The 19,301-nt window shown below is 34.1% G+C and overlaps 1 protein-coding gene across 1 annotated transcript; it reads right to left on the reverse strand.

Annotated features, from left to right (window-relative positions):
* Positions 1-9,199: 9,199 nt before the first annotated feature.
* On the reverse strand, positions 9,200-17,234 carry LOC139896157 (uncharacterized). The gene is made up of 10 exons (XM_071878744.1): positions 16,864-17,234; positions 15,805-15,879; positions 15,638-15,691; positions 15,431-15,509; positions 15,228-15,355; positions 14,851-14,934; positions 14,672-14,755; positions 10,602-10,753; positions 10,342-10,492; positions 9,200-9,712 (listed from the first exon to the last, which is right to left on the reverse strand). The coding sequence occupies exons 1-10, from the start codon at positions 17,212-17,214 to the stop codon at positions 9,395-9,397; spliced, it is 1,476 nt and encodes a 491-aa protein (XP_071734845.1). The 5' UTR covers positions 17,215-17,234; the 3' UTR covers positions 9,200-9,394.
* Positions 17,235-19,301: the final 2,067 nt, after the last annotated feature.

Raw genomic sequence — 19,301 nt, forward strand, 5'->3', positions numbered from 1 at the left:
GGCCTAGTTGTGGATTTCCGATTTAAAGGGTCCTGGCTACCTGCTACATCTTTTGGCTATTCGAAACGTGAGCAAAATCAGAGAAAGTGATGTCTATAGGATACGGATACGATGTCGAAGTTCAGTCCAATGAGGTTTGATGTAGAGAAATTTGATGGGATGATCAATTTTGGCTTATGGCAGGTTCAAGTCAAGGATGTGTTGATTCAGTCCGGTTTACACAAGGCTTTGAAGGGTAAACCCATCCTTGTTCCTGGCAGTGATTCTAGCAGTGAGTTCGATGAAGAAGAATGGGATGATATGGATTTGAGGGCAACAAGTGCGATTCGTTTGTGTCTTGCAAAGAACGTGCTTGCAAATGTGCACGGGTTATCAACGGCAAAGGAGCTTTGGGTTAAACTAGAGCAGTTGTACCAGGGCAAGGGCATCTCAAATCGATTGTGTCTTAAAGAACAATTTCATACTCTGCGTATGGATGGGGGTTCAAAGATTTCAGATCATCTAAGTATTCTTAACGGTATTGTTTCAGAACTGGAGGCTATTGGAGTTAAAACAGATGATGAAGATAAAGCTTTGAGGTTGATATTATCTTTATCATCGTCTTATGAACACATGAAACCTATTTTGATGTATGGGAAGAAAACTCTGAAGTTTGAAGACGTTACTAGCAAGCTCCTATCCGAGGAGAAAAGACTGGAAGGTAACGGGGTCTCGTCATCAGGAGATACGATAGTGTTGTGTTCGGATAGGCAGAAGAGAAACTCTAGAAAGAATCTGACATGCTGGAAGTGCGGGAAGACCGGACATGTAAGGGTTAATTGTCCCGGTGGAGCTAATCCGGCAAATGGCTCCAAAGACGCTAACATTGTCTCCGTTGTTACGGAGAGTGACGAATTCCTCTGAAGTCACGTCATCCTCATGGTGTGTCCGCGCCACCGTGGAAAGGGATGTTCGTTAGCGGTTCCACAATTACACATGGGCATTGGTTTGGCGTTGATGCAGGTTGTGTGGTGGAAACTGATGTTGTAGCTGATGAAACTTCCAGGGAAAGCCAAACAGGAAGTTGCACCATAAAGTTTCAGCTGGTTGTTCAACAACATGTGCCGAGGTGAAATGCTTGGAATGTGATATTCTAAGTGCTATACTCTTAATGGTGGAGTATGATAATTCTTGTTAAGAGTTATGATTGTCTGTGATGACAATGATTGTCGGTTTAGACAATGTTCGATGAAGATGCAAGTTTTGTCTCTTGGGAGATAATGTCAACGGCATGAAGATGAGGATCTTGAAGTTGTCGTCGAGGAAGCGTCTACATCGGTTATCCTTGCAATGTGGAAGCATGGTTATCTTCTTCTATCCAAAAGGTGGAGATTTGTTGGTTTATTTTGGCTAGTAGAAGATATGTTTATCCCACATTGGTGGGAGGAAGATGTGAGGGGTGAGTGACTTGGTTATATAAGAGGGGCTAAGTCTTCATTCCAAATCGCACCAATCAATACACTTTAAGTATTTGATTATTTCTTTCTTTCTTACCCTTGTTTGAGAGTTGTATTAGTTAAATATTTTGGAGAGTGTAGTTGGCTTAAGAGAGTCGTCTATATCATTGTAACAATTTGTGATATAGTGTATTTCTCTCTTTGGGGGGCCGGTGGTTTTTCTCCTGTTTTGGAGTTTCCACGTTAAATCTTGTGTTGTGTATTGTTTTTATTTCTTTACTATTATTGTTGAGCTGGGTGGTGGAAATTAGTGAGACCGTAATTTTCCAACAATAATGTCAAGAAGTTCCAAACTCGTTGAAAACCTACAAACAAAACAGAATACAAACAGGATCTCACCAGCAAAAACAAACAAAATCTCACAAAAACATCCTACACCCTATATTTAATCTTTTACGGATGTCATAAAATAACTCTTTCCGATTAGTTGTATAAACTCCAGATCAGTAAGCTTTAATCCATAAGATATTCTCCATCCTGAAATACAACAAATGAAAAATTCAGAAATAAGATGGAGGCGTATAACAAATATGAACTATTTTTGAACAAAAGCAATTAGATAAATAATTTTGTGATTGACGTCCTCACATCCACACATAAAGTCTTATTTTTAAGTGATCAGAAAAAGGCAGGATCATGTAAAATACTTCGCAACTCATTTAAGACACATACAACAATAACATAATGAAAAAAAAATACCCTTTCTACTAACTTGAACAATGAAACCTTCCTTTTAACTACATAAATAAATAACTAAATAAATAAATAGTCACGGAATCTGGAATTCAATATTGAAAGTCAATAAAGGCGACTTTTGTTTCAAAAAAGAATCTAATGCAAACTATTACTTTGGGTGTGCCGAATTATTGAAAGACAAACAATAATACACTGCACAAGGCTCGAAAGCATTACACAATCACTAACGTTAAACAAAGAGCAAACGCTCACTAACACGAGCGTTGTTAGCTACATGAATACAAAACCAACCCAAACTACAATCTTATATTCAAATACATTACTAGCCATGTATGACCCATGCCTTTCATAATTTGTATGTGACAACCGAACGCCATGTATTGATTTGGAAGATTGATGAGACGCACTATTCTTAAAGAACATCACGTTGGGGGAAGTTAACCATAGCATGTGACTATGTCACCTTTCCATTAAAAATGTTGATACATATGTTTAATAACGTTGTGTTGTTACTTTGAAACTCAATTGTTTGATTTAATGGTACAGCCTCATCTTTTATTAGCCACTTTTTAAAGTGTTTTACTTCAAAGTTTAAACATCGGGTAAAATGCATGTGAATGTGTGTCTTAAATTGATTGGAACACATGTCACATTGATCATTAAATAATACAGGGAGAAAAGAAATAAACTGAATAGCTAGAGTAGATGCTTTTTTGCAATATATGTCTGACGTCCATTTCAATTTCAATACTATATATTGTAGAATTCAATACATGCATCTAAATGCATGTCTAATATGTGCCTCTAATAACAAAAGGCTTTTGGTCTAGTGCGTATGAAAGTGACTCTTTCAGGTTGTAGATTCGAGTCAAGTGGTGAACAAAAATGTATTATTATGAATATCCATATATGGTGTATAAGTTTACTTAAATAAAACATATGCGTCTAATAAATTGACTGGAACACACATCATATTGCCTTTTGGGGGGCAGCAAAATTGTGTTAAGAAAAGTGACACCGAATCATAGCAAACCGCTAGTAACAATTGAAATAATGACAATAAATGGACACAAAGAATTAACGTGAAAAACCCCAATAAGGTAAAAACCACGGGCAAGGAAAGAAACGTTTCACTAATAAGAATAATAGGAATTACAATTCTCTCTAGTTACAAGGATAAACACCAATCTTTATATCTCTTGTAATTAGGAGATTAACACTCACAAACTCTCTATTAACTCTTTTAGTATACAAGAACACTTGTGATTTTGGGAAATATAAATGAGCATGTTGTGACGACCCGAAATTTTTTGACCAAATTTAAACTTAATCTTTATATGGTTTCGACATGATAAGCAAAGTCTATTAAATTGAAATTCAAAATTTTTGAACTATTTTATGAAATCATTTGACCTTCGACTAGTTCCGACGATTCACGAACAATTAATTGTAACTTGATAGATGTATATATATATATATATATATATATATATATATATATATATATATATATATATATAATAATTGAAAATATAATTTTAAATATTGTATGTTGTTGTTACTAAAAATTTATTAATGTAAAGTAAAATAAAATAGGATATTATAACAATTATTATTTAAAATATATCTCTATATATAAATAAAGTATATTAAAAATAAATATTAAATGATTGTAATACCCGTTTGATGTTTCAATTGATATTAAACAAGTTAAATTCAAACTTATAATATTCTAAAATAAACGGTGATCTGAAAATGAGTTATATAAATTTTAGGCTTATTAAAAATATATCTAGAAGCTAATTGTTAAATTTTAACACTTTTTATATTTTTACCTGAGATCGAGCGCGGATAGTTGATTTAATTTCTATTTAATAATTTTAAACAATTAATAACTGTTTAAAATAATGGTTAGAATAAATATTTATTTATAGGATTTTTAGGAAAATCTTTATCTGTCACTAATGATCAACGGAGCACAAATTTCAGTCCGTGAATGAAATAGTAACGATGGCTAATATTATCACACGTTTAATTTATTAATTATTATTATATTGTAATTATTGTTTCAAATACTATGTTTGAAAATAATATACAACTGAATCTTACTTTATTTCTTTTCATCCGAAGTTGTATTGAGATTAGTGAATGCTTACTGTACTCGATTGATTCTACATCAAAAATTTAAACATAATAAATAAACCCACTTGTTTTCATTTGATTAGTGAATGCTTACTACACAAGTGATATATGAATTAGATTACTAATTGTTGCTTTTGTTCTCACTCACCATCGAATCTTATATATACAAGTAAACTGTATCTATTATGAACCACTTGTGCTACCTCATCACCATCTCCTATTCTATTGTGCTTTCCAAACACAAGCATACAAACATGTCTAAATTATTAGAGATTACTTTGACACATATATGTAAACGCATCATCATATATTATTAGAGAATACTTTACTGTGTTTGTGCTTACTTTAGCTGCTCTATATACATACATAGATAGATATTCATATAAACACATAAATGAAGATAGAAACCAAAGACTTTCAACAACCTTGACACTCACCAAAGCCACAAATCACCTGTATCTTTATTGCATCTATTTCTATATTTCTGTTTCAGTTTGCAATTACCCACGATCATCACCCAAGCCATCATCCTCGTCCTATTTATCTCCTGTTTTACTTCAATCATCACCCATCAATAATCGTCATAAAAAAAAAAAGAACACCTGCAACTATACTTTTCTGTAATCCTGCTTCGCTGTTACCTGCCGTTCCTTTTGTCCCTATTTTCGAACCATAACAAAACCAAAAGCCACACAAACCTTCATCAAAGTAACAACTACTATCAAATAAATTGTAAACTAAATTATCAGAATAAAATTTGAATGATGTATATAAATATATATACCTCAAGCTCAGCAAATATCAAACACAACCCACCTTATCTTCTTCAGTAAACCACCACTTACTCCATTAAAGGCCGCTGCTAAGCTCATTGTTTTTTTGTTCAGTCAAGCCAAACAACACCCACAATCACCATCATACATGATATATTTTTTTCTGCTGATGCGTGTGTGTTCTACTTCAATTAAATCCGAACCAAAACCGCCACCATAAACTGCTACAGCTGCAGTTCTCTTTCTGATTCTTTTCTAATCAAACACAACCACCTCAATTCCCTTCAATCTCTTTCTTCAACTCTATAATCACCACCACTGCACCCATCACCAACACTACTTACTACTGCTGCTACAACAGTCCTGTATGGCTGTTTTCACCACCATATCATCACCACTTTAAAATCACAATCATCACCATTGAAGAACAATTTCCTTCTTAATCGACTTGTGTTGTATCTACTTTAACAAAGACGAGCAACCTGTCAAAGTAAGAAAATAAAACAGATCAAAAGGTGAGTATCTTAAAACCATCACAAGTCTGTCTTCGTTTCTTTTTACTGCTGCAGCCTACAGTTTCTGTTTTCTGTTTACAGCCGATACAACAAACCACCTTCAACTCTGTTTTGTTGGACAACCATCGCCATGATCACCACCAAATCACCACCATCGGACAACCAAAGCTACCACTGCAAACTATTCTTATTCGATTGAAATTTTTCAAAATCTACAAACCGCCTTCATTTTTTTCTGATTGAAACCACCATCGTAAACCACCCAAATAGCCACCCTAAACTCCACAATACTCGATCACTCGTTGTTGTTGCTGCTATTTGAAGATTAACAATACCAACTCATCATGAGCAGATGCTATCGTTGCTTCGTGTCTTAAAAACCGAAACTCAGTTGCAATATTATATAAACCACTATCAACACAAACATGATAGACTTGTAACTGTTACCTGAATTGTTGCTAGCTGAGATCAATTAAAACCATTCGAACACTACCCACTCTCATCAATTTTTTTATTCCCATCATCAAACCCACCAAAAATATCTTCAATTACTACTCTTGATCTATCAAATAAGAATACAGAAAATTAGAGGGATTAAGGAAATTGAGGGAATTTCAATGAATTGATTTCTTACCTGATCAATTGGTGAATCGATTACTTAATCGACTAAAGAAGGAGGACGATTAACGATGAGGAAGAAGGCCGATGATGAAGTTGAATGGGGATGATGACAATCGATTGACCGCTATGCATCGATGATTTGCCGTTTGATTAATCTGTGGATGATGATGATGATGATTGCTGATCAATGATTAGGGATGATACTTTTTCCCTCTGCATTTTTTTTTTGTTTATTACCTCGATCTGTTTTTGGGGAGCCGCCATTCGTATACATATGAGGTATAAAGATAATAATAATAATAATAATAATAATAATAATAATAATAATAATAATAATTATTATTATTATTATTATTATTATTATTATTATTATTATTATTATTATTATTATTATTATTACTACTACTACTACTACTACTATTATTGTTGTTGTTGCTGTTATTATTATGATTATTGCTATTATTTTTAGAATTACTAGTATTATCCTTAAACATTATTATTTTGACTATGATTATGTTTATGAATTAAATATTGAAGTATTAGGGATATATCTTTGTGGCTATATGAAGGTAAATTTAATAAAAGTATAACCAAATCTATTATATGAAATAAAAATAAGTATAGTAAAAGATAATTTTATGAAAACGAATATTATATTAAAAATGACTAAAAATTATAATTAAGTTATAAGTGACAAAGATAAAAATATAAATATATGTATATAACTCAAGTATCATCATCATCATTATTATTATTATTATTATTATTATTATTATTATTATTATTATTATTATTATTATTATTATTATTATTATTATTATTATTATTATTATTATTATTATTATTATTATTATTATTATCATTATTAATATCATTATTAGTAAAAGTATTTTTTTATAGATATCATAGTTATTATTATTACTATTATTATTATTATCATTCTTATTATTAAAGTATTAAAATTAACATTTGCATTAAAATTATTATTTATAATAAGATTATCTTTACTATTAAAACTATTATTATTATTATCATTAATATAATTATTAACAATAATACCTTATTTAGTAATATTAAGTATTATGATTATTACTATTTTTATCGTAATATTACTAAAATTACCATTTTTTTAACAAACAAATGATATATACATATATAAAAATATATTTAATACATATAACATAACGAAAAGTAATATTTTATATAACAAAATAAGTATATGAAACATATATATTATTAATATAAAAAGTATATAACTAATAATTATATATATTGTTCAATTACAACTATGTATATTAATAAATACACAAATGATATAGGTTCGTGAATCCAAGGCCAACTTTGCACTTGTTCAATGACGTCATATGTATTTTTACTACAAAATACAATACAGTGAGTTTCATTACTCCCTTTTAAATGCTTTTGCAATATCTATTTTTGGGACTGAGAATACATGCGCTGCTTTTATAAATGTTTTACGAAATAGACACAAGTAATCGAAACTACATTCTATGGCTGGATTATTAAACCGAATATGCCCCTTTTAGCCTGGTAATCTAAGAATTAGGGAACATCACTAATTTTGAGAATTAGTGCACCCCTAATTGATGCGAATCCTAAAGATAGATCTATTGGGCCCAACAAGCCCCATTCTGGAATTTGGAATGCTTTAGTACTTCGATTTTATCATGTCCGATGGGTGTCCCGGAATGATGGGGATATTCTATATGCATCTTGTTAAGGTCGGTTACTAGGTGTTCAATCCATATGAATGATTTTTATCTCTATGCAGTTTGCGAAATGCCTGATAATAGATGTGTATTTATGAGAAATGAAAATCTTGTGGTCTATTAAAATGATGAAAATGATCGTTTATAATAAACTAATGAACTCACCAACCTTTTGGTTGACACTTTAAAGCATGTTTATTCTCAAGTATTAAAGAGATCTTCCGCTGTGCATTAGCTCATTTTAGAGATCTTAATTGGAGTCATTCATGACATATTTCGAAAGACGTTGCATTCAAGTCATTGAGTTCATTAAGATTATTATTAAGTTAATTATAGTTGGATATATTATGAAATGGTATGCATGTCATCAACTTTCGATGTAATGAAAGTTTGTCTTTTTAAAAAACGAATGAAATGTTTGTAAGATGTATCATATAGAGGTCAAGTACCTCGCGATGTAAGCAAATGTAATGTATTCGTCCAGATGGATTAGGACGGGGCGTTATACATGTATGTGTGATGCTCTATTTATACTACTTACAAATGGAAGAAGTAGTATGTAAATTGACAACTGCTAATTGTAAACAACTTGACAACTATATGGTAGTTGTAATCAAATTGACAACTATATGAAAGTTGTAATCAACTTGACAACAATATGATAGTTGTGATCAAATTGACTTTGCCATGCCACCTTCTAGATTGTTACTTCAACAAATTGACCCTACAATCACTGTGAAAATGTAAATTATGGAAGATTCTATGCCCCAGACACTAAACCATTTTTACAAGATGGGTCTAAAGGATTAAACATGAAATTTGTTTTTAGGCATAAATACCTAACATCAGCAGACCCCTTCAACAAATTTAAGAACTTGTTTTTTATTTTTATTTTTATTAACACGTGCATTCAACCTTTTTTTCTCAAACTGGCGATTTACAGGGCGACTACCCGCTTAGGCAAAAGTACCTACAACATAATTACTATCAAACTGTGGTACAATCGACCAAAAAAGGATATTATCCAAGCGCATTTCAAGTAATTGTAGTAAAACCCGACCTGGCTCGGGCGTAGTGGGTCTGTACGCCTTTGGTAAAAGTATCATATGATTCTTCATGAAATTTGTTAATGAATTGTCATGGAAAAAAGGGATAACACATGATAAGTAATAATATGGGGAAACCTAAAACTTGAGACTTTATAAACTACAATAAATTGGTTATAAGAAACTATCGAACTTGAGAGACTGTATCGAGTGACAGCATCTGGTATATGAACTACAGCCTAAACTTAAGAACTACAAAATCTGTTTATCCATTTACAAACACTTGCAGCTTACAAATATACACCAAAACTACGAGTATCGCCTTTTCATAAATAGGTTGTAACTTATTGCATATAAATTAGATCTCAACTAACCTCACATCGTCTTTACAATTGGATTCTTCAAACAATCATCGGGTTTTGCCTTGATCTTGACAGGTTTACCAAGCTTAGATTTATCTTCCAATTTAGCATTTTCACGAGCCCTGTCACAAACAGGAAACCCAGAATCGTCCCAGGATTCCAAGATCACACCTGACCCAACACAAACTTTTTCTTTATAAAATGCTGCAAATTGACCGGCGGCTAGACCCTGGTCATCTTCAGGTAACTGAACAGTGCCGATGTGTTCGGTTCCATTTTCAGCAAGTTCCATATGCAAAGTGCAATTGTAGAAATCAGGTCCATGTCGAACCTATCAAACTTATAAATGTTAGTAAGGTGTTGTTTTTTTTCAGTCTGCAGATCTGTCTGCGCGTCCACAGACGTTTTTACTGCAGACTGTTTATTCTGGAGACATAAGATAATGTCTTATTCTGTCTGTAAACCATCACTAGATAGCCAAGTGGTTGAGGCCCTGAGTTCCTTGCAAGAGGTCTCAGGTTCGAATCCCGTATAGGGCGAATATTTAGTGGTGGCCAGAGATGGGTTGAAAACAGCCAGAGAATAATCCTACTGAGCTGCGTACATCAGAGTATGTGGTCGGATTATTCGCCCTCCCGGGTAACCCGAACAGGGAAAACCTTCTACTTTTTCTACCTCTGTCTTTAAACTCGCAAACATAGAAATATGCTTCCAAGTGCTACATACATGATTAAGTAGACATAAAAACAAACCGTCTTCACTATTTGGCATATATAGACTTTTAAGACAAAATTATCTTAAGAACAAACAACACGTGATTCTCTGTGAGTGTGTGTATGTGTGTAATCGTAGATTCCAAGGGATGATAAACATATTGTACTCTTGAAGTCAAATCTAAAACTTCCAAAAAATAAAAATTTTGAACGAATTCGAAATTAATTAACGACATTTTAGAGTTACCTTGCATTTCAATTGGTTGAAGTCATCAAGAGGAGATCCACTGATCCATCTAAAGGATCCAACACGGAATGAGCGCCTTCTTTTGTCGACTGAAAAGTAATTTCTTGATACAAAGACTACATTATTTTTTACATCTTTCTCAACAACATACCTGCACATATATGATACAAAGACAAAATATCAGCGTTCAAGATATGAATATTTACGACCCGGATTTATATATATTTATGCGTACGGACAATGATAGTTTAGACATTTACCATGGGCCTCCAGCAAGTTTCAAACCTTGACGTTGACCAATAGTGTAAAACCAAAAACCTCTATGGGATCCTAAAAAATCCCCTGTTTCAGCTTCCAATATTATACCCTCTTTTTCACCAATATGTCTTCCCACAAAGTCACTGAATTTAATCTGCATAAATAAATCACTTTAATGAAAAGTCTATATAAATCACCACTTAATACAACATATACATGGATGGATAGCAGTGTTTCCGGCATAACGCCTTTCCTAGTTAAAGAGAATAATGAAATAATGAGGTCAAGTAGTGTTGCTATTGAGTATTGAAAAAGGCGCCTTAGTTGCGAAATTATTTGTTTAGCTCCTTTTGTACCGAATAAAAATTTGTTAATAAGTTTAAGCCATTATATTATAAATGTTCTGTATCTTGCCACTGTATGTTATACTCCAACCATTATAATTTACCCCAGATCCCATTTACTAGCAAGAAAAGGAGCTTATTTGACCATATTTCCCTCGTAAATGATATTATGATGGACAAACTATGGAAGAATCTGTTAAAAATGGCAGTTTTTGACATAGAAAGTAAGATCAGCATACATAATACAGAATAGAAAAACATCTTTTGTCCTGAGATTAGTACCATCAAGAACCAGCAAAGAATGGATTAAAAATGTAAATGGTATTATTAAAAATAATAATAATAATAATAAATTTGTTTGGGTCATTCACGTGATAGCACATGTTCTGGTCACCTAATAAATTTAACTCATGCTTGGACCACGTATCATCATCTTGTAATATTGAGACGCGAGACAACCAAAGCTGAAAATTTGATTTTCAGACCGACTTTAAAACCCATGAAAATTTGATTCTACCATTTTTCATGGCGCCTCTCTTTTATTTTTATATTTTATTATTAATTTTCTTTGTTTTTTTGGCAATCTCTCTACCCTGGAGTAGAGGGGGGATGAATTTCCTTTCCTGTGGGTGGAGAATTCCTTTTCTCAACTTGTGATTAAAGAAACGGCTTCTCTTCTATTCTAGGGTAGAGGAAGGATTGTCTATATCTTACCTCCCCCATACCTCGCAGGCGCGTGATTGAGTATTGTTGTTGTTGTTGAGACAACCAAAGCTTAGTCTCGTTATCTCGTCTCGTCATATAAAAAAAGAAAGTGGTAATTATGTCATCATTATATGACGTGTTTTCATCGGATTGGATCTTTTATCACAATCGGGAGCTGTTAACACAACCGGATGCAAGTTTAAGGGGGCTATCGAATGGGGTTGAAGATGCTGCTCTTGAAGAAGTGGTTGTGGCTAATTCAGATATGTTATGGTCGAAGACGTGGTGTTGGAGAGTGTCACTTGTTATGGGCAAAAGGCTGATTCATAGTCAAATGATGTTGCTGGTGTTATTGATCGGGTTATAAATGTGTCACATTCGGTTGAGACCGTTCAGGCTATAGATGCTGCTGCTGGTGGATCTGTTCGTTCAAAGTCAGTTGCATATAGTGCCCATTTCATGGAAATAGATGCAGCTCTAGCAGCTCAAGGCTTCGGTAATAAAAAGAGAAAGTTGAACGAGATCGAGGCTATGGTTTTGGGTCCAGTCTCATCTAACTCTTTAGTTGTGAAATTAAATGTTTCCCGTGACAATACTTCAATGCCTAAGGTTTTCGTTGGTAAGAGTTCAGCCCACATTTGTTGTGCTTGTTCGAACGATGCTTGTAAGGGTTTTTGTAGGGAATGGGTCATTCACAACAAGAAGCATCGGGTCCCCATGGTTAAGTCTTCTTCGCCAAATAGAGGGTCAAGGCGTTTCTCTTAGATTGCGGGATAACGAAGATGATGTAGATTATGGTGATGCGAAGCAAAACTTTTTCCGTAACAAACCGGTTTTCGAACAAATAGGCGGAAAGGGTAAGCTTGGCTTTTTTGAAGATTTAGCGAGGCAGGGTTTGATCCCTCCTCCTTCTAAGGGCATTCTAATTGGTGACGGATCGTCGATTGCTCAATGAAAAGGTCAAGAAGGGTCAAGGTGTTTCTATTAGAATGCGGGATAACGAAGATGATGTAGATTATGGTGATGCGATGCAAAACTTTTTTCGTGACGAACCGGTTGTCGAACAAACAGGCGGAGAGGGTAAGCTTGGCTTTTTTGAAGATTTAGCGAGGCAGATCCCTCCTTCTAAGGGCATTCTCATTGGTGACGGATCGGCGAAACTCTCTTTCCTATTCAAAGCTCAACCCTTAAATATAATATAATGATAAATAAAATGATAAAATGATAATAATAATAATAAAATAATAATAAATTAAACTGCTTATGTAGCTTACCCATTAGACCTTTTTGAAGAAGGTTCCATACTAGTACTAGAAATAATCGTAGGAAATCCTTTAATAACACCGATTCCTATTTCTGGGAAAATCAAACTTTCATTGAAAACAAGCAAATAAAAGGCTTTCATACAAATTCTCGTAGAATCGAGAATGAAGTTTTCATTTTGTACATGCCAAATCATGAATTAGTAACTGCATCCAATTTCGAAAAAGATGGAGAGATACATGACAGGGGAGAAGTGTTGAGGTTTCTCAGACGAAAGGTTTGATATGTGTTTCCTGAATTGATAACTTGAATAGAGGAATCACGTGTTACGTACTGAAGCTATAGCAAAGAAACAAGCTCGAGCAGCGCAACAATGGAGTTTTTTATTACAAGTTTGTTACAGAAAAAGAGTAAAGAATTACAGATCTGAACTGCTTGACTATTCTAACTATGTTTCCTCCTTTTATCTATCTACAATCGATACAACAACTGTAACTAATTCTCAAATGAGCTGCTAACAAACTAACTGCTACTCGTGCACCTCACGTGTCCTGTGACTAGCTGTACACGTGCGGGTCACGTCTTGTATATAACAAGGTTCTTAGTATTGGAAGGAAAAAAGACTTCGAAGATGAACTCTACAAGGAAGACCTAAGGTAGGTTATAGAAAAGAAAGAACAAAAAAGGATTAAAAAAATGAATTTTTGATTGGTCTGGGAATCCAATATTCAGTACAAAAGTTTGGTGGCGGAACTCTAGGTCAACCTTGAGGAATGTGAAAATGTACGTATAGCCAAAAAAAGGACATCATTTAAAATCTGCTCAAGTTCTAATTCTTCTAGTGGACTATGTGGTAATACGAACAGCTAATGCGGTCAAATCGAAGAAGGCAGACGGTTCGTCTTCCAAGTCGGGTTCCAAATCTCGAAATGGTAAATCCGTGGCCGAGTAATTCGGATCCGGTTGACGGTTCGGTTGGTTGTCTAGTAGGGCTCGTGTTTGTTGGTTGTGTTTCTTAATGTTACGAACTTTTTTGTTGTGTTTTGGTAGTTAGCATCTCAGGTCATTTCTAGTTAGTTTTGCACTTTTGCTCATTCGGTTGGTTTGTTTAGGTTTAGTTGCGATCGTTTGAGCCAAATCACTTATTGCTTTTATCTTTGTATAGTTCGTTTTTCTTTCCGAGAAAACAACTCGTTCTATAGTATTCGCTTTTCGCCCCCCCAAAAAAAAAACTACAAATTTAAACCATTGATTTGGTGATGATGTGTCTCTCTCCTCATATCAACCATTGATTTGTTTATTTGAATCTCAACCATTAACTTTTAACAAACTCAATTACTTCACAACCACCACCTATCACCACCACTCATCGCCACCACCTACCACCACCACCACCACCACCCACACCCGCCACCGGGCCACCGGACCACTACCGGACAACCAGAACACTACCGGACCACCGAACTACCATCGGACAGCCACCGTATGACCGGAGCACTGCCGGACCACCAGACAACCGAACCACCACCCGACCATCGGACCACCACCGGACCACCATATTAAAACTCGTACGATTTATAATTATCAATTAGCTTTTAATTCCGTGAATTCACCAATGTACACTGTACACAATATTTTTATAAATTGATCTTTGTAAACCGCGTGTATTCACGGGTTAAAACAAGTTATTATATCTAAAAGAAAATCAGTAACAGTATAAATCTTGATAAAATATCAGGTTCTTTGTTAGCCAGAAATACCTTTCCAAGGAAACATATCCCTTGTGAATCCCTTCTATCCTGGTTAGGCAAATCAAACTTTCTGGCAAGCAGGCGGACTTCATCCTGATGAGTTCATAAGAGATAGATTATTAGGATAATAAAATCATCACAACATAACCTATACACATTCATGTCGTGTACACTCGCATATCAATTACCTTTGGAATACATCCAAGGGGAAGCACAAGTCTTTTAAGCTGAGCCTGCGAGAGATATGAAAGAAAGTAGGTCTGATCCTTGACCTGAAATATCATAGGTTATGTTGTGGATGAGTAAATCAAAACCTACACACAAAAGAAACAAAAACCACATACTTCGAGCCTAGTTCCTTGAGGTTGCAGATTCTACATTATCTCTACATGGCTATACTAAAAAACTAGACTATTTTGGTAAGAAATAAGTTACTGCATTTTGGCTCGCACTAAAGTTACTGCATATGACCTGCTCATTTTGCCATTTTTAGTGTATGTGAATAGACAACAAGTGAAATGTGAAGTAAGGCAAACCAAAAGGCAAATAAGAAGCATGTCTATACCATATCATGTGAGAGTTCGAGAAATGAAAGCTCATTGGCTTCATCTGTAACGGGATGAACAACCTTTGCATAATGTCCAGAAGCAACAAAGTCAAAATCCTTGTTACTAATGGCTTCCATGAATGCACCTACAAATAAAGTCAAATTAAGTACAAATTCCAACAAGAAGGAAATCAAGTAGCATGACTACCGAAATCACAAACCAAATTTGATTCTTGTATTGCATAGAACATCAGGGTTAGGCGTACGACCACATTTATACTCATCAATGATGTAAGATACCTGCAACATGATGCGATAAGTTCCTTTGAGTGTTTCATTACAGCAAAAAGTTTATGTATCTTTTGGAAAAAGTATATTTACTTAGTAATGATAACCAAAATATTATCCAAGAAAATATTTTTACTTACTACTTTATCCCAGTATTCATTAGTCAAATGTACAACTTCAAGTGGTACATCAACCTGAACCACATACGTAACAGACTGTTGATTTATATATCTATACTAGTAATCAAACTTGGGGGAAATAAAGAAAACGATAATAACATATTTGTGTAACGGATCGATTAGTCAACCTGATTGCAAACAGCTTTTGCATACTTCAAATCCTCTTCCCACGGGCACTCAGACCAGAAGTTTTCAAAATCTTCCTACGAATAAACTAGTATCAGAACAATCCAAGTTATTCAACTATAAATATCGAGGTGCTAAAATGAAGTAACAAAATAAATTAAAATAGTAAAGAAAAATGTCAATAGAGGCAGATTTTGATTTGACAGGGGCGGATTTGAGGGTGTTTAACATGTGCGCTTGCACAGGGCCCATAATCCGAAGGGGCCTATAATCAAACAATTTATAGTACTTATGAACAATATTGTCATGACTGATTTTTGTACTTAGCATTATTTGTTAGAGTTTTGGGTAATGGGTCATTATACACTATCTACTAGGCCTATTCAGTACTTATGAACAATATTGTTATGACTGCTTTTGTATACTAAAGGCCTATTTTTTAATAATTGAACAGGGCCCATATTAAAAATTGAAATCGACGGGACGCCTCTGTGATTTGATCATAGTAATTTTGTTCATTTGCTTACATACAGGGGCGTATTTTAGAAGGGACAAGCGGGGGCAGCCGCCCCTAGTGGATTTGCAATTTTCAGTGTAAAAATTTTGGATTTTTCAACTTTGGCCCCAGTGGATTTTTTTTTTTGCCCCAAAACTTACATATTTTGTCCCAAAACCTTCAAATTTTGCCCAAAAATCTCCAAATTTTACCCCAAAACCTTCAAATTTTGCCCATAAACTTTCAAATTTTGCCCCAAAAACTCCGTAATTTGCCTAAAAACCTTCATTTTTGTCACAAAACCTCCATATTTTGTCCAAAAAAATTGCTACGGTTTTAAATTTTTTTTGCCCCCGGTGAAAAAAAATCCTGGTACCGCCACTGCTTACATATGTTTTAACCACGGTCTACTCTCTATAACTTTAACCCTAAACAACAGAACTAGGGCATACATTCAAAACTAGGTACTGTTAAATATATCTATATAAACTTAACCGTATATACACAGACTAATAACTAATAAGCAATCAAAAATAAATAACCTATGTGAATATATTAAACGTACTTGGAACCAGATTTTGAGATAAAAAGCAGTGCAGGAGTGTCCAGCAGCATGAAGAAGACGAAGTGCGACGCTGCTATCAACGCCTCCGCTAAGCAGAACCGCCAATTTGAGCGGTCGATTGCTGTTAGGTATCGAGCATGATAGATATTTCCGGTCCAGATGAAAAACCGGTTCGTTTGAAGTTAGGGGAGTTGCTGTTGATGAAAATGAACGAGGTGTTTTGATTGATAAAATTGGTTTGATAATTCTAGGGTAAGTTTGTCGAATTATGAATTGTAGGGGTATGTGTAGGGAGTAAGAGTGTAATTTTGTGGTAGGGTGAAACAGAGCAGCCATTGTTGTTCTGAGCATCCTTGAGCTGACTTGAGTTTTTTCTCCGTGGTGGATTACGGCGTCAGGGATACCGTTTAATTCGTGTTTGAAGTATTTTTATTTTCAGTCCTTATAGTTTTGGTATTATTATCGTTTATGCCCTAAATTTGATTTATATGCAGTTTTTATAAACTCCGTATAAAAGGATGTTGGAGGATTTTAGATAATTTTACAAAAGCCATGAATGATCATGAAAAGGGTAGTCTGCAGAATTCTAACAATGTTTCTATAATCTTTGATCATTTTGGAAGTTAAGTATTTGTCGTTGATGTTATAAAACCGATTGCTCATTATATAACAAAATGTAGGGTATAAAACTAAGTTGTTTTTTATGGCCTAATATACCTCAAATAATTTTTTTGCTACAAAAAATTATATTACTTTTTCAAAAACATACATTGGGTTGGATCTGCCCAGGCTCAAAAATCAAAAACACAAACAATACAAGGTCATCAACAGCCCAAAAACTGGTCAAATACATCAAAACTTGTACAAATTCAATCTAAACTAAATCTCATATTTCTCCATTTCAACTTCCATATATCTGCAGCCTTCATCACTGCAGCAGAATCTTTGACTTTAAACGTCAACAATTTGAATTGGATATGCGAATGAATATTTTTACAAATTTCACCCTCTGGTCTTTTCATCTGTACAAATAATCTTCTATTTCTTTCTTTTCAAATAAAATATACACAAGTTGCAACCATTATCCGATTGATAATATTTCATCTGTTGTTTGTGTAAGGGTACAGTGAAATACCCCTTATAACATCGGTCAAACTATTAGTCAAACCTCTAAAGATTAACTTTTGCTTCATTTCCTTCCATATTTTTAAGCTATAATCACAATTGAAGAACAAATGGTTTACCGAGTCTTTAACTTTTTCACATTGAGGGTAGATAAACACTTTTTGGGGCATCTAAATTTGCATTCTATCTTGTGTATTCAACTGCCAACTATAGAATGAATGCCTGTTTAGGATCAAAATATCTAAACCAAATTACATGGTGTCATTCCACTTTACTTCTATTAATTCTGAGATCATTCCAGACTTGATGGGTTGAAAAAGCCACCTTTTTGCCCTCATTTGTAATTCAATGAATATTATTATTATTAATGTGCACATGAGATTTTATCTTATCTCTTAACTCTGAAAGTTTTTTCCATCCCCTATCATTGTAGCTAAATTGGACATTCCATAAACTAATACCATTCATCTTCACCACATTAACCCATTTACCCCATATAGAATCTTTTTGAGTTAAAATTCTCCATATCTATTTAACCAACAAGGTTTCATTCCATTGTTTAAGTGGTTTCAAACCCAAACCACCTTGATCTTTTGGAGCACAGACATATTTCCAAGCAATCTTGGCTTTACCCTTTGAGTTTTCAGTTTGACACCATAAGAAACCTTTTGGAGCCCTTTCAATCTCCTCAATAGCACCACCAGGCAGACCGTAAATAGAGGCCCAGTATACTTGCATGGAACTTAACACAGGAGCAACTAATTGAAGTCTTCCACCATAAGATAACTTCCTCCTTTTTCTAATTATTAACCTTTGCTTTTACTTTGTCAACAAGGCTTTTACATACCTTAATCCCTAATCTTTTGACAAGAAGAAGTAAACCCAAATATTTCATGGGTAACTGCCCAACATCAAAAGGCAAAATCTGTACAATTTTTCTTTTAATATCTGCAGAAACACTTCCAAAAAATATTGTAATTTTACTAATATTAGGCATTAACCCTGAGACAAGGCCAAAATCATTCAAAGCCTTCTTAATGAGCATTATAGAATGCTCACTGCCATGGCACATCACTAGTAGATCATCAGCAAAGCAAATGTGAGACAATTGCATCCTCTTGCATTTGTAATGGTACTTAAACCCACTGTTATCACTAATATTCTTCTGCATAATCAATTTAAAAACTTCCATGACTAAAGTGAAGAGATAAGGAGAGATAGGATCACCTTGTCTAAGACCTCTTCCACCTTTAAAATAACCTTGAGTTTCACCATTAATGCAGATATAAAAGGATGTAGTAGTCACACAAGTC

This window comes from Rutidosis leptorrhynchoides, chromosome 3, assembly GCF_046630445.1.
Source record: "Rutidosis leptorrhynchoides isolate AG116_Rl617_1_P2 chromosome 3, CSIRO_AGI_Rlap_v1, whole genome shotgun sequence".
Classification (NCBI taxonomy): domain Eukaryota; kingdom Viridiplantae; phylum Streptophyta; class Magnoliopsida; order Asterales; family Asteraceae; genus Rutidosis; species Rutidosis leptorrhynchoides.

Coding starts and splice junctions, on each gene's coding strand:
- LOC139896157 (XM_071878744.1), bottom strand. CDS start 17,214: ATGCTCAGAACAACAATGGCTGCTCTGTTTCACCCTACCACAAAATTA. Junction 15,356..15,430: donor CAATACAAGAATCAAATTTG/GTTTGTGATTTC, acceptor CTTTATTTGTAG/GTGCATTCATGGAAGCCATT. Junction 9,713..10,341: donor TCAACCAATTGAAATGCAAG/GTAACTCTAAAA, acceptor TAAGTTTGATAG/GTTCGACATGGACCTGATTT.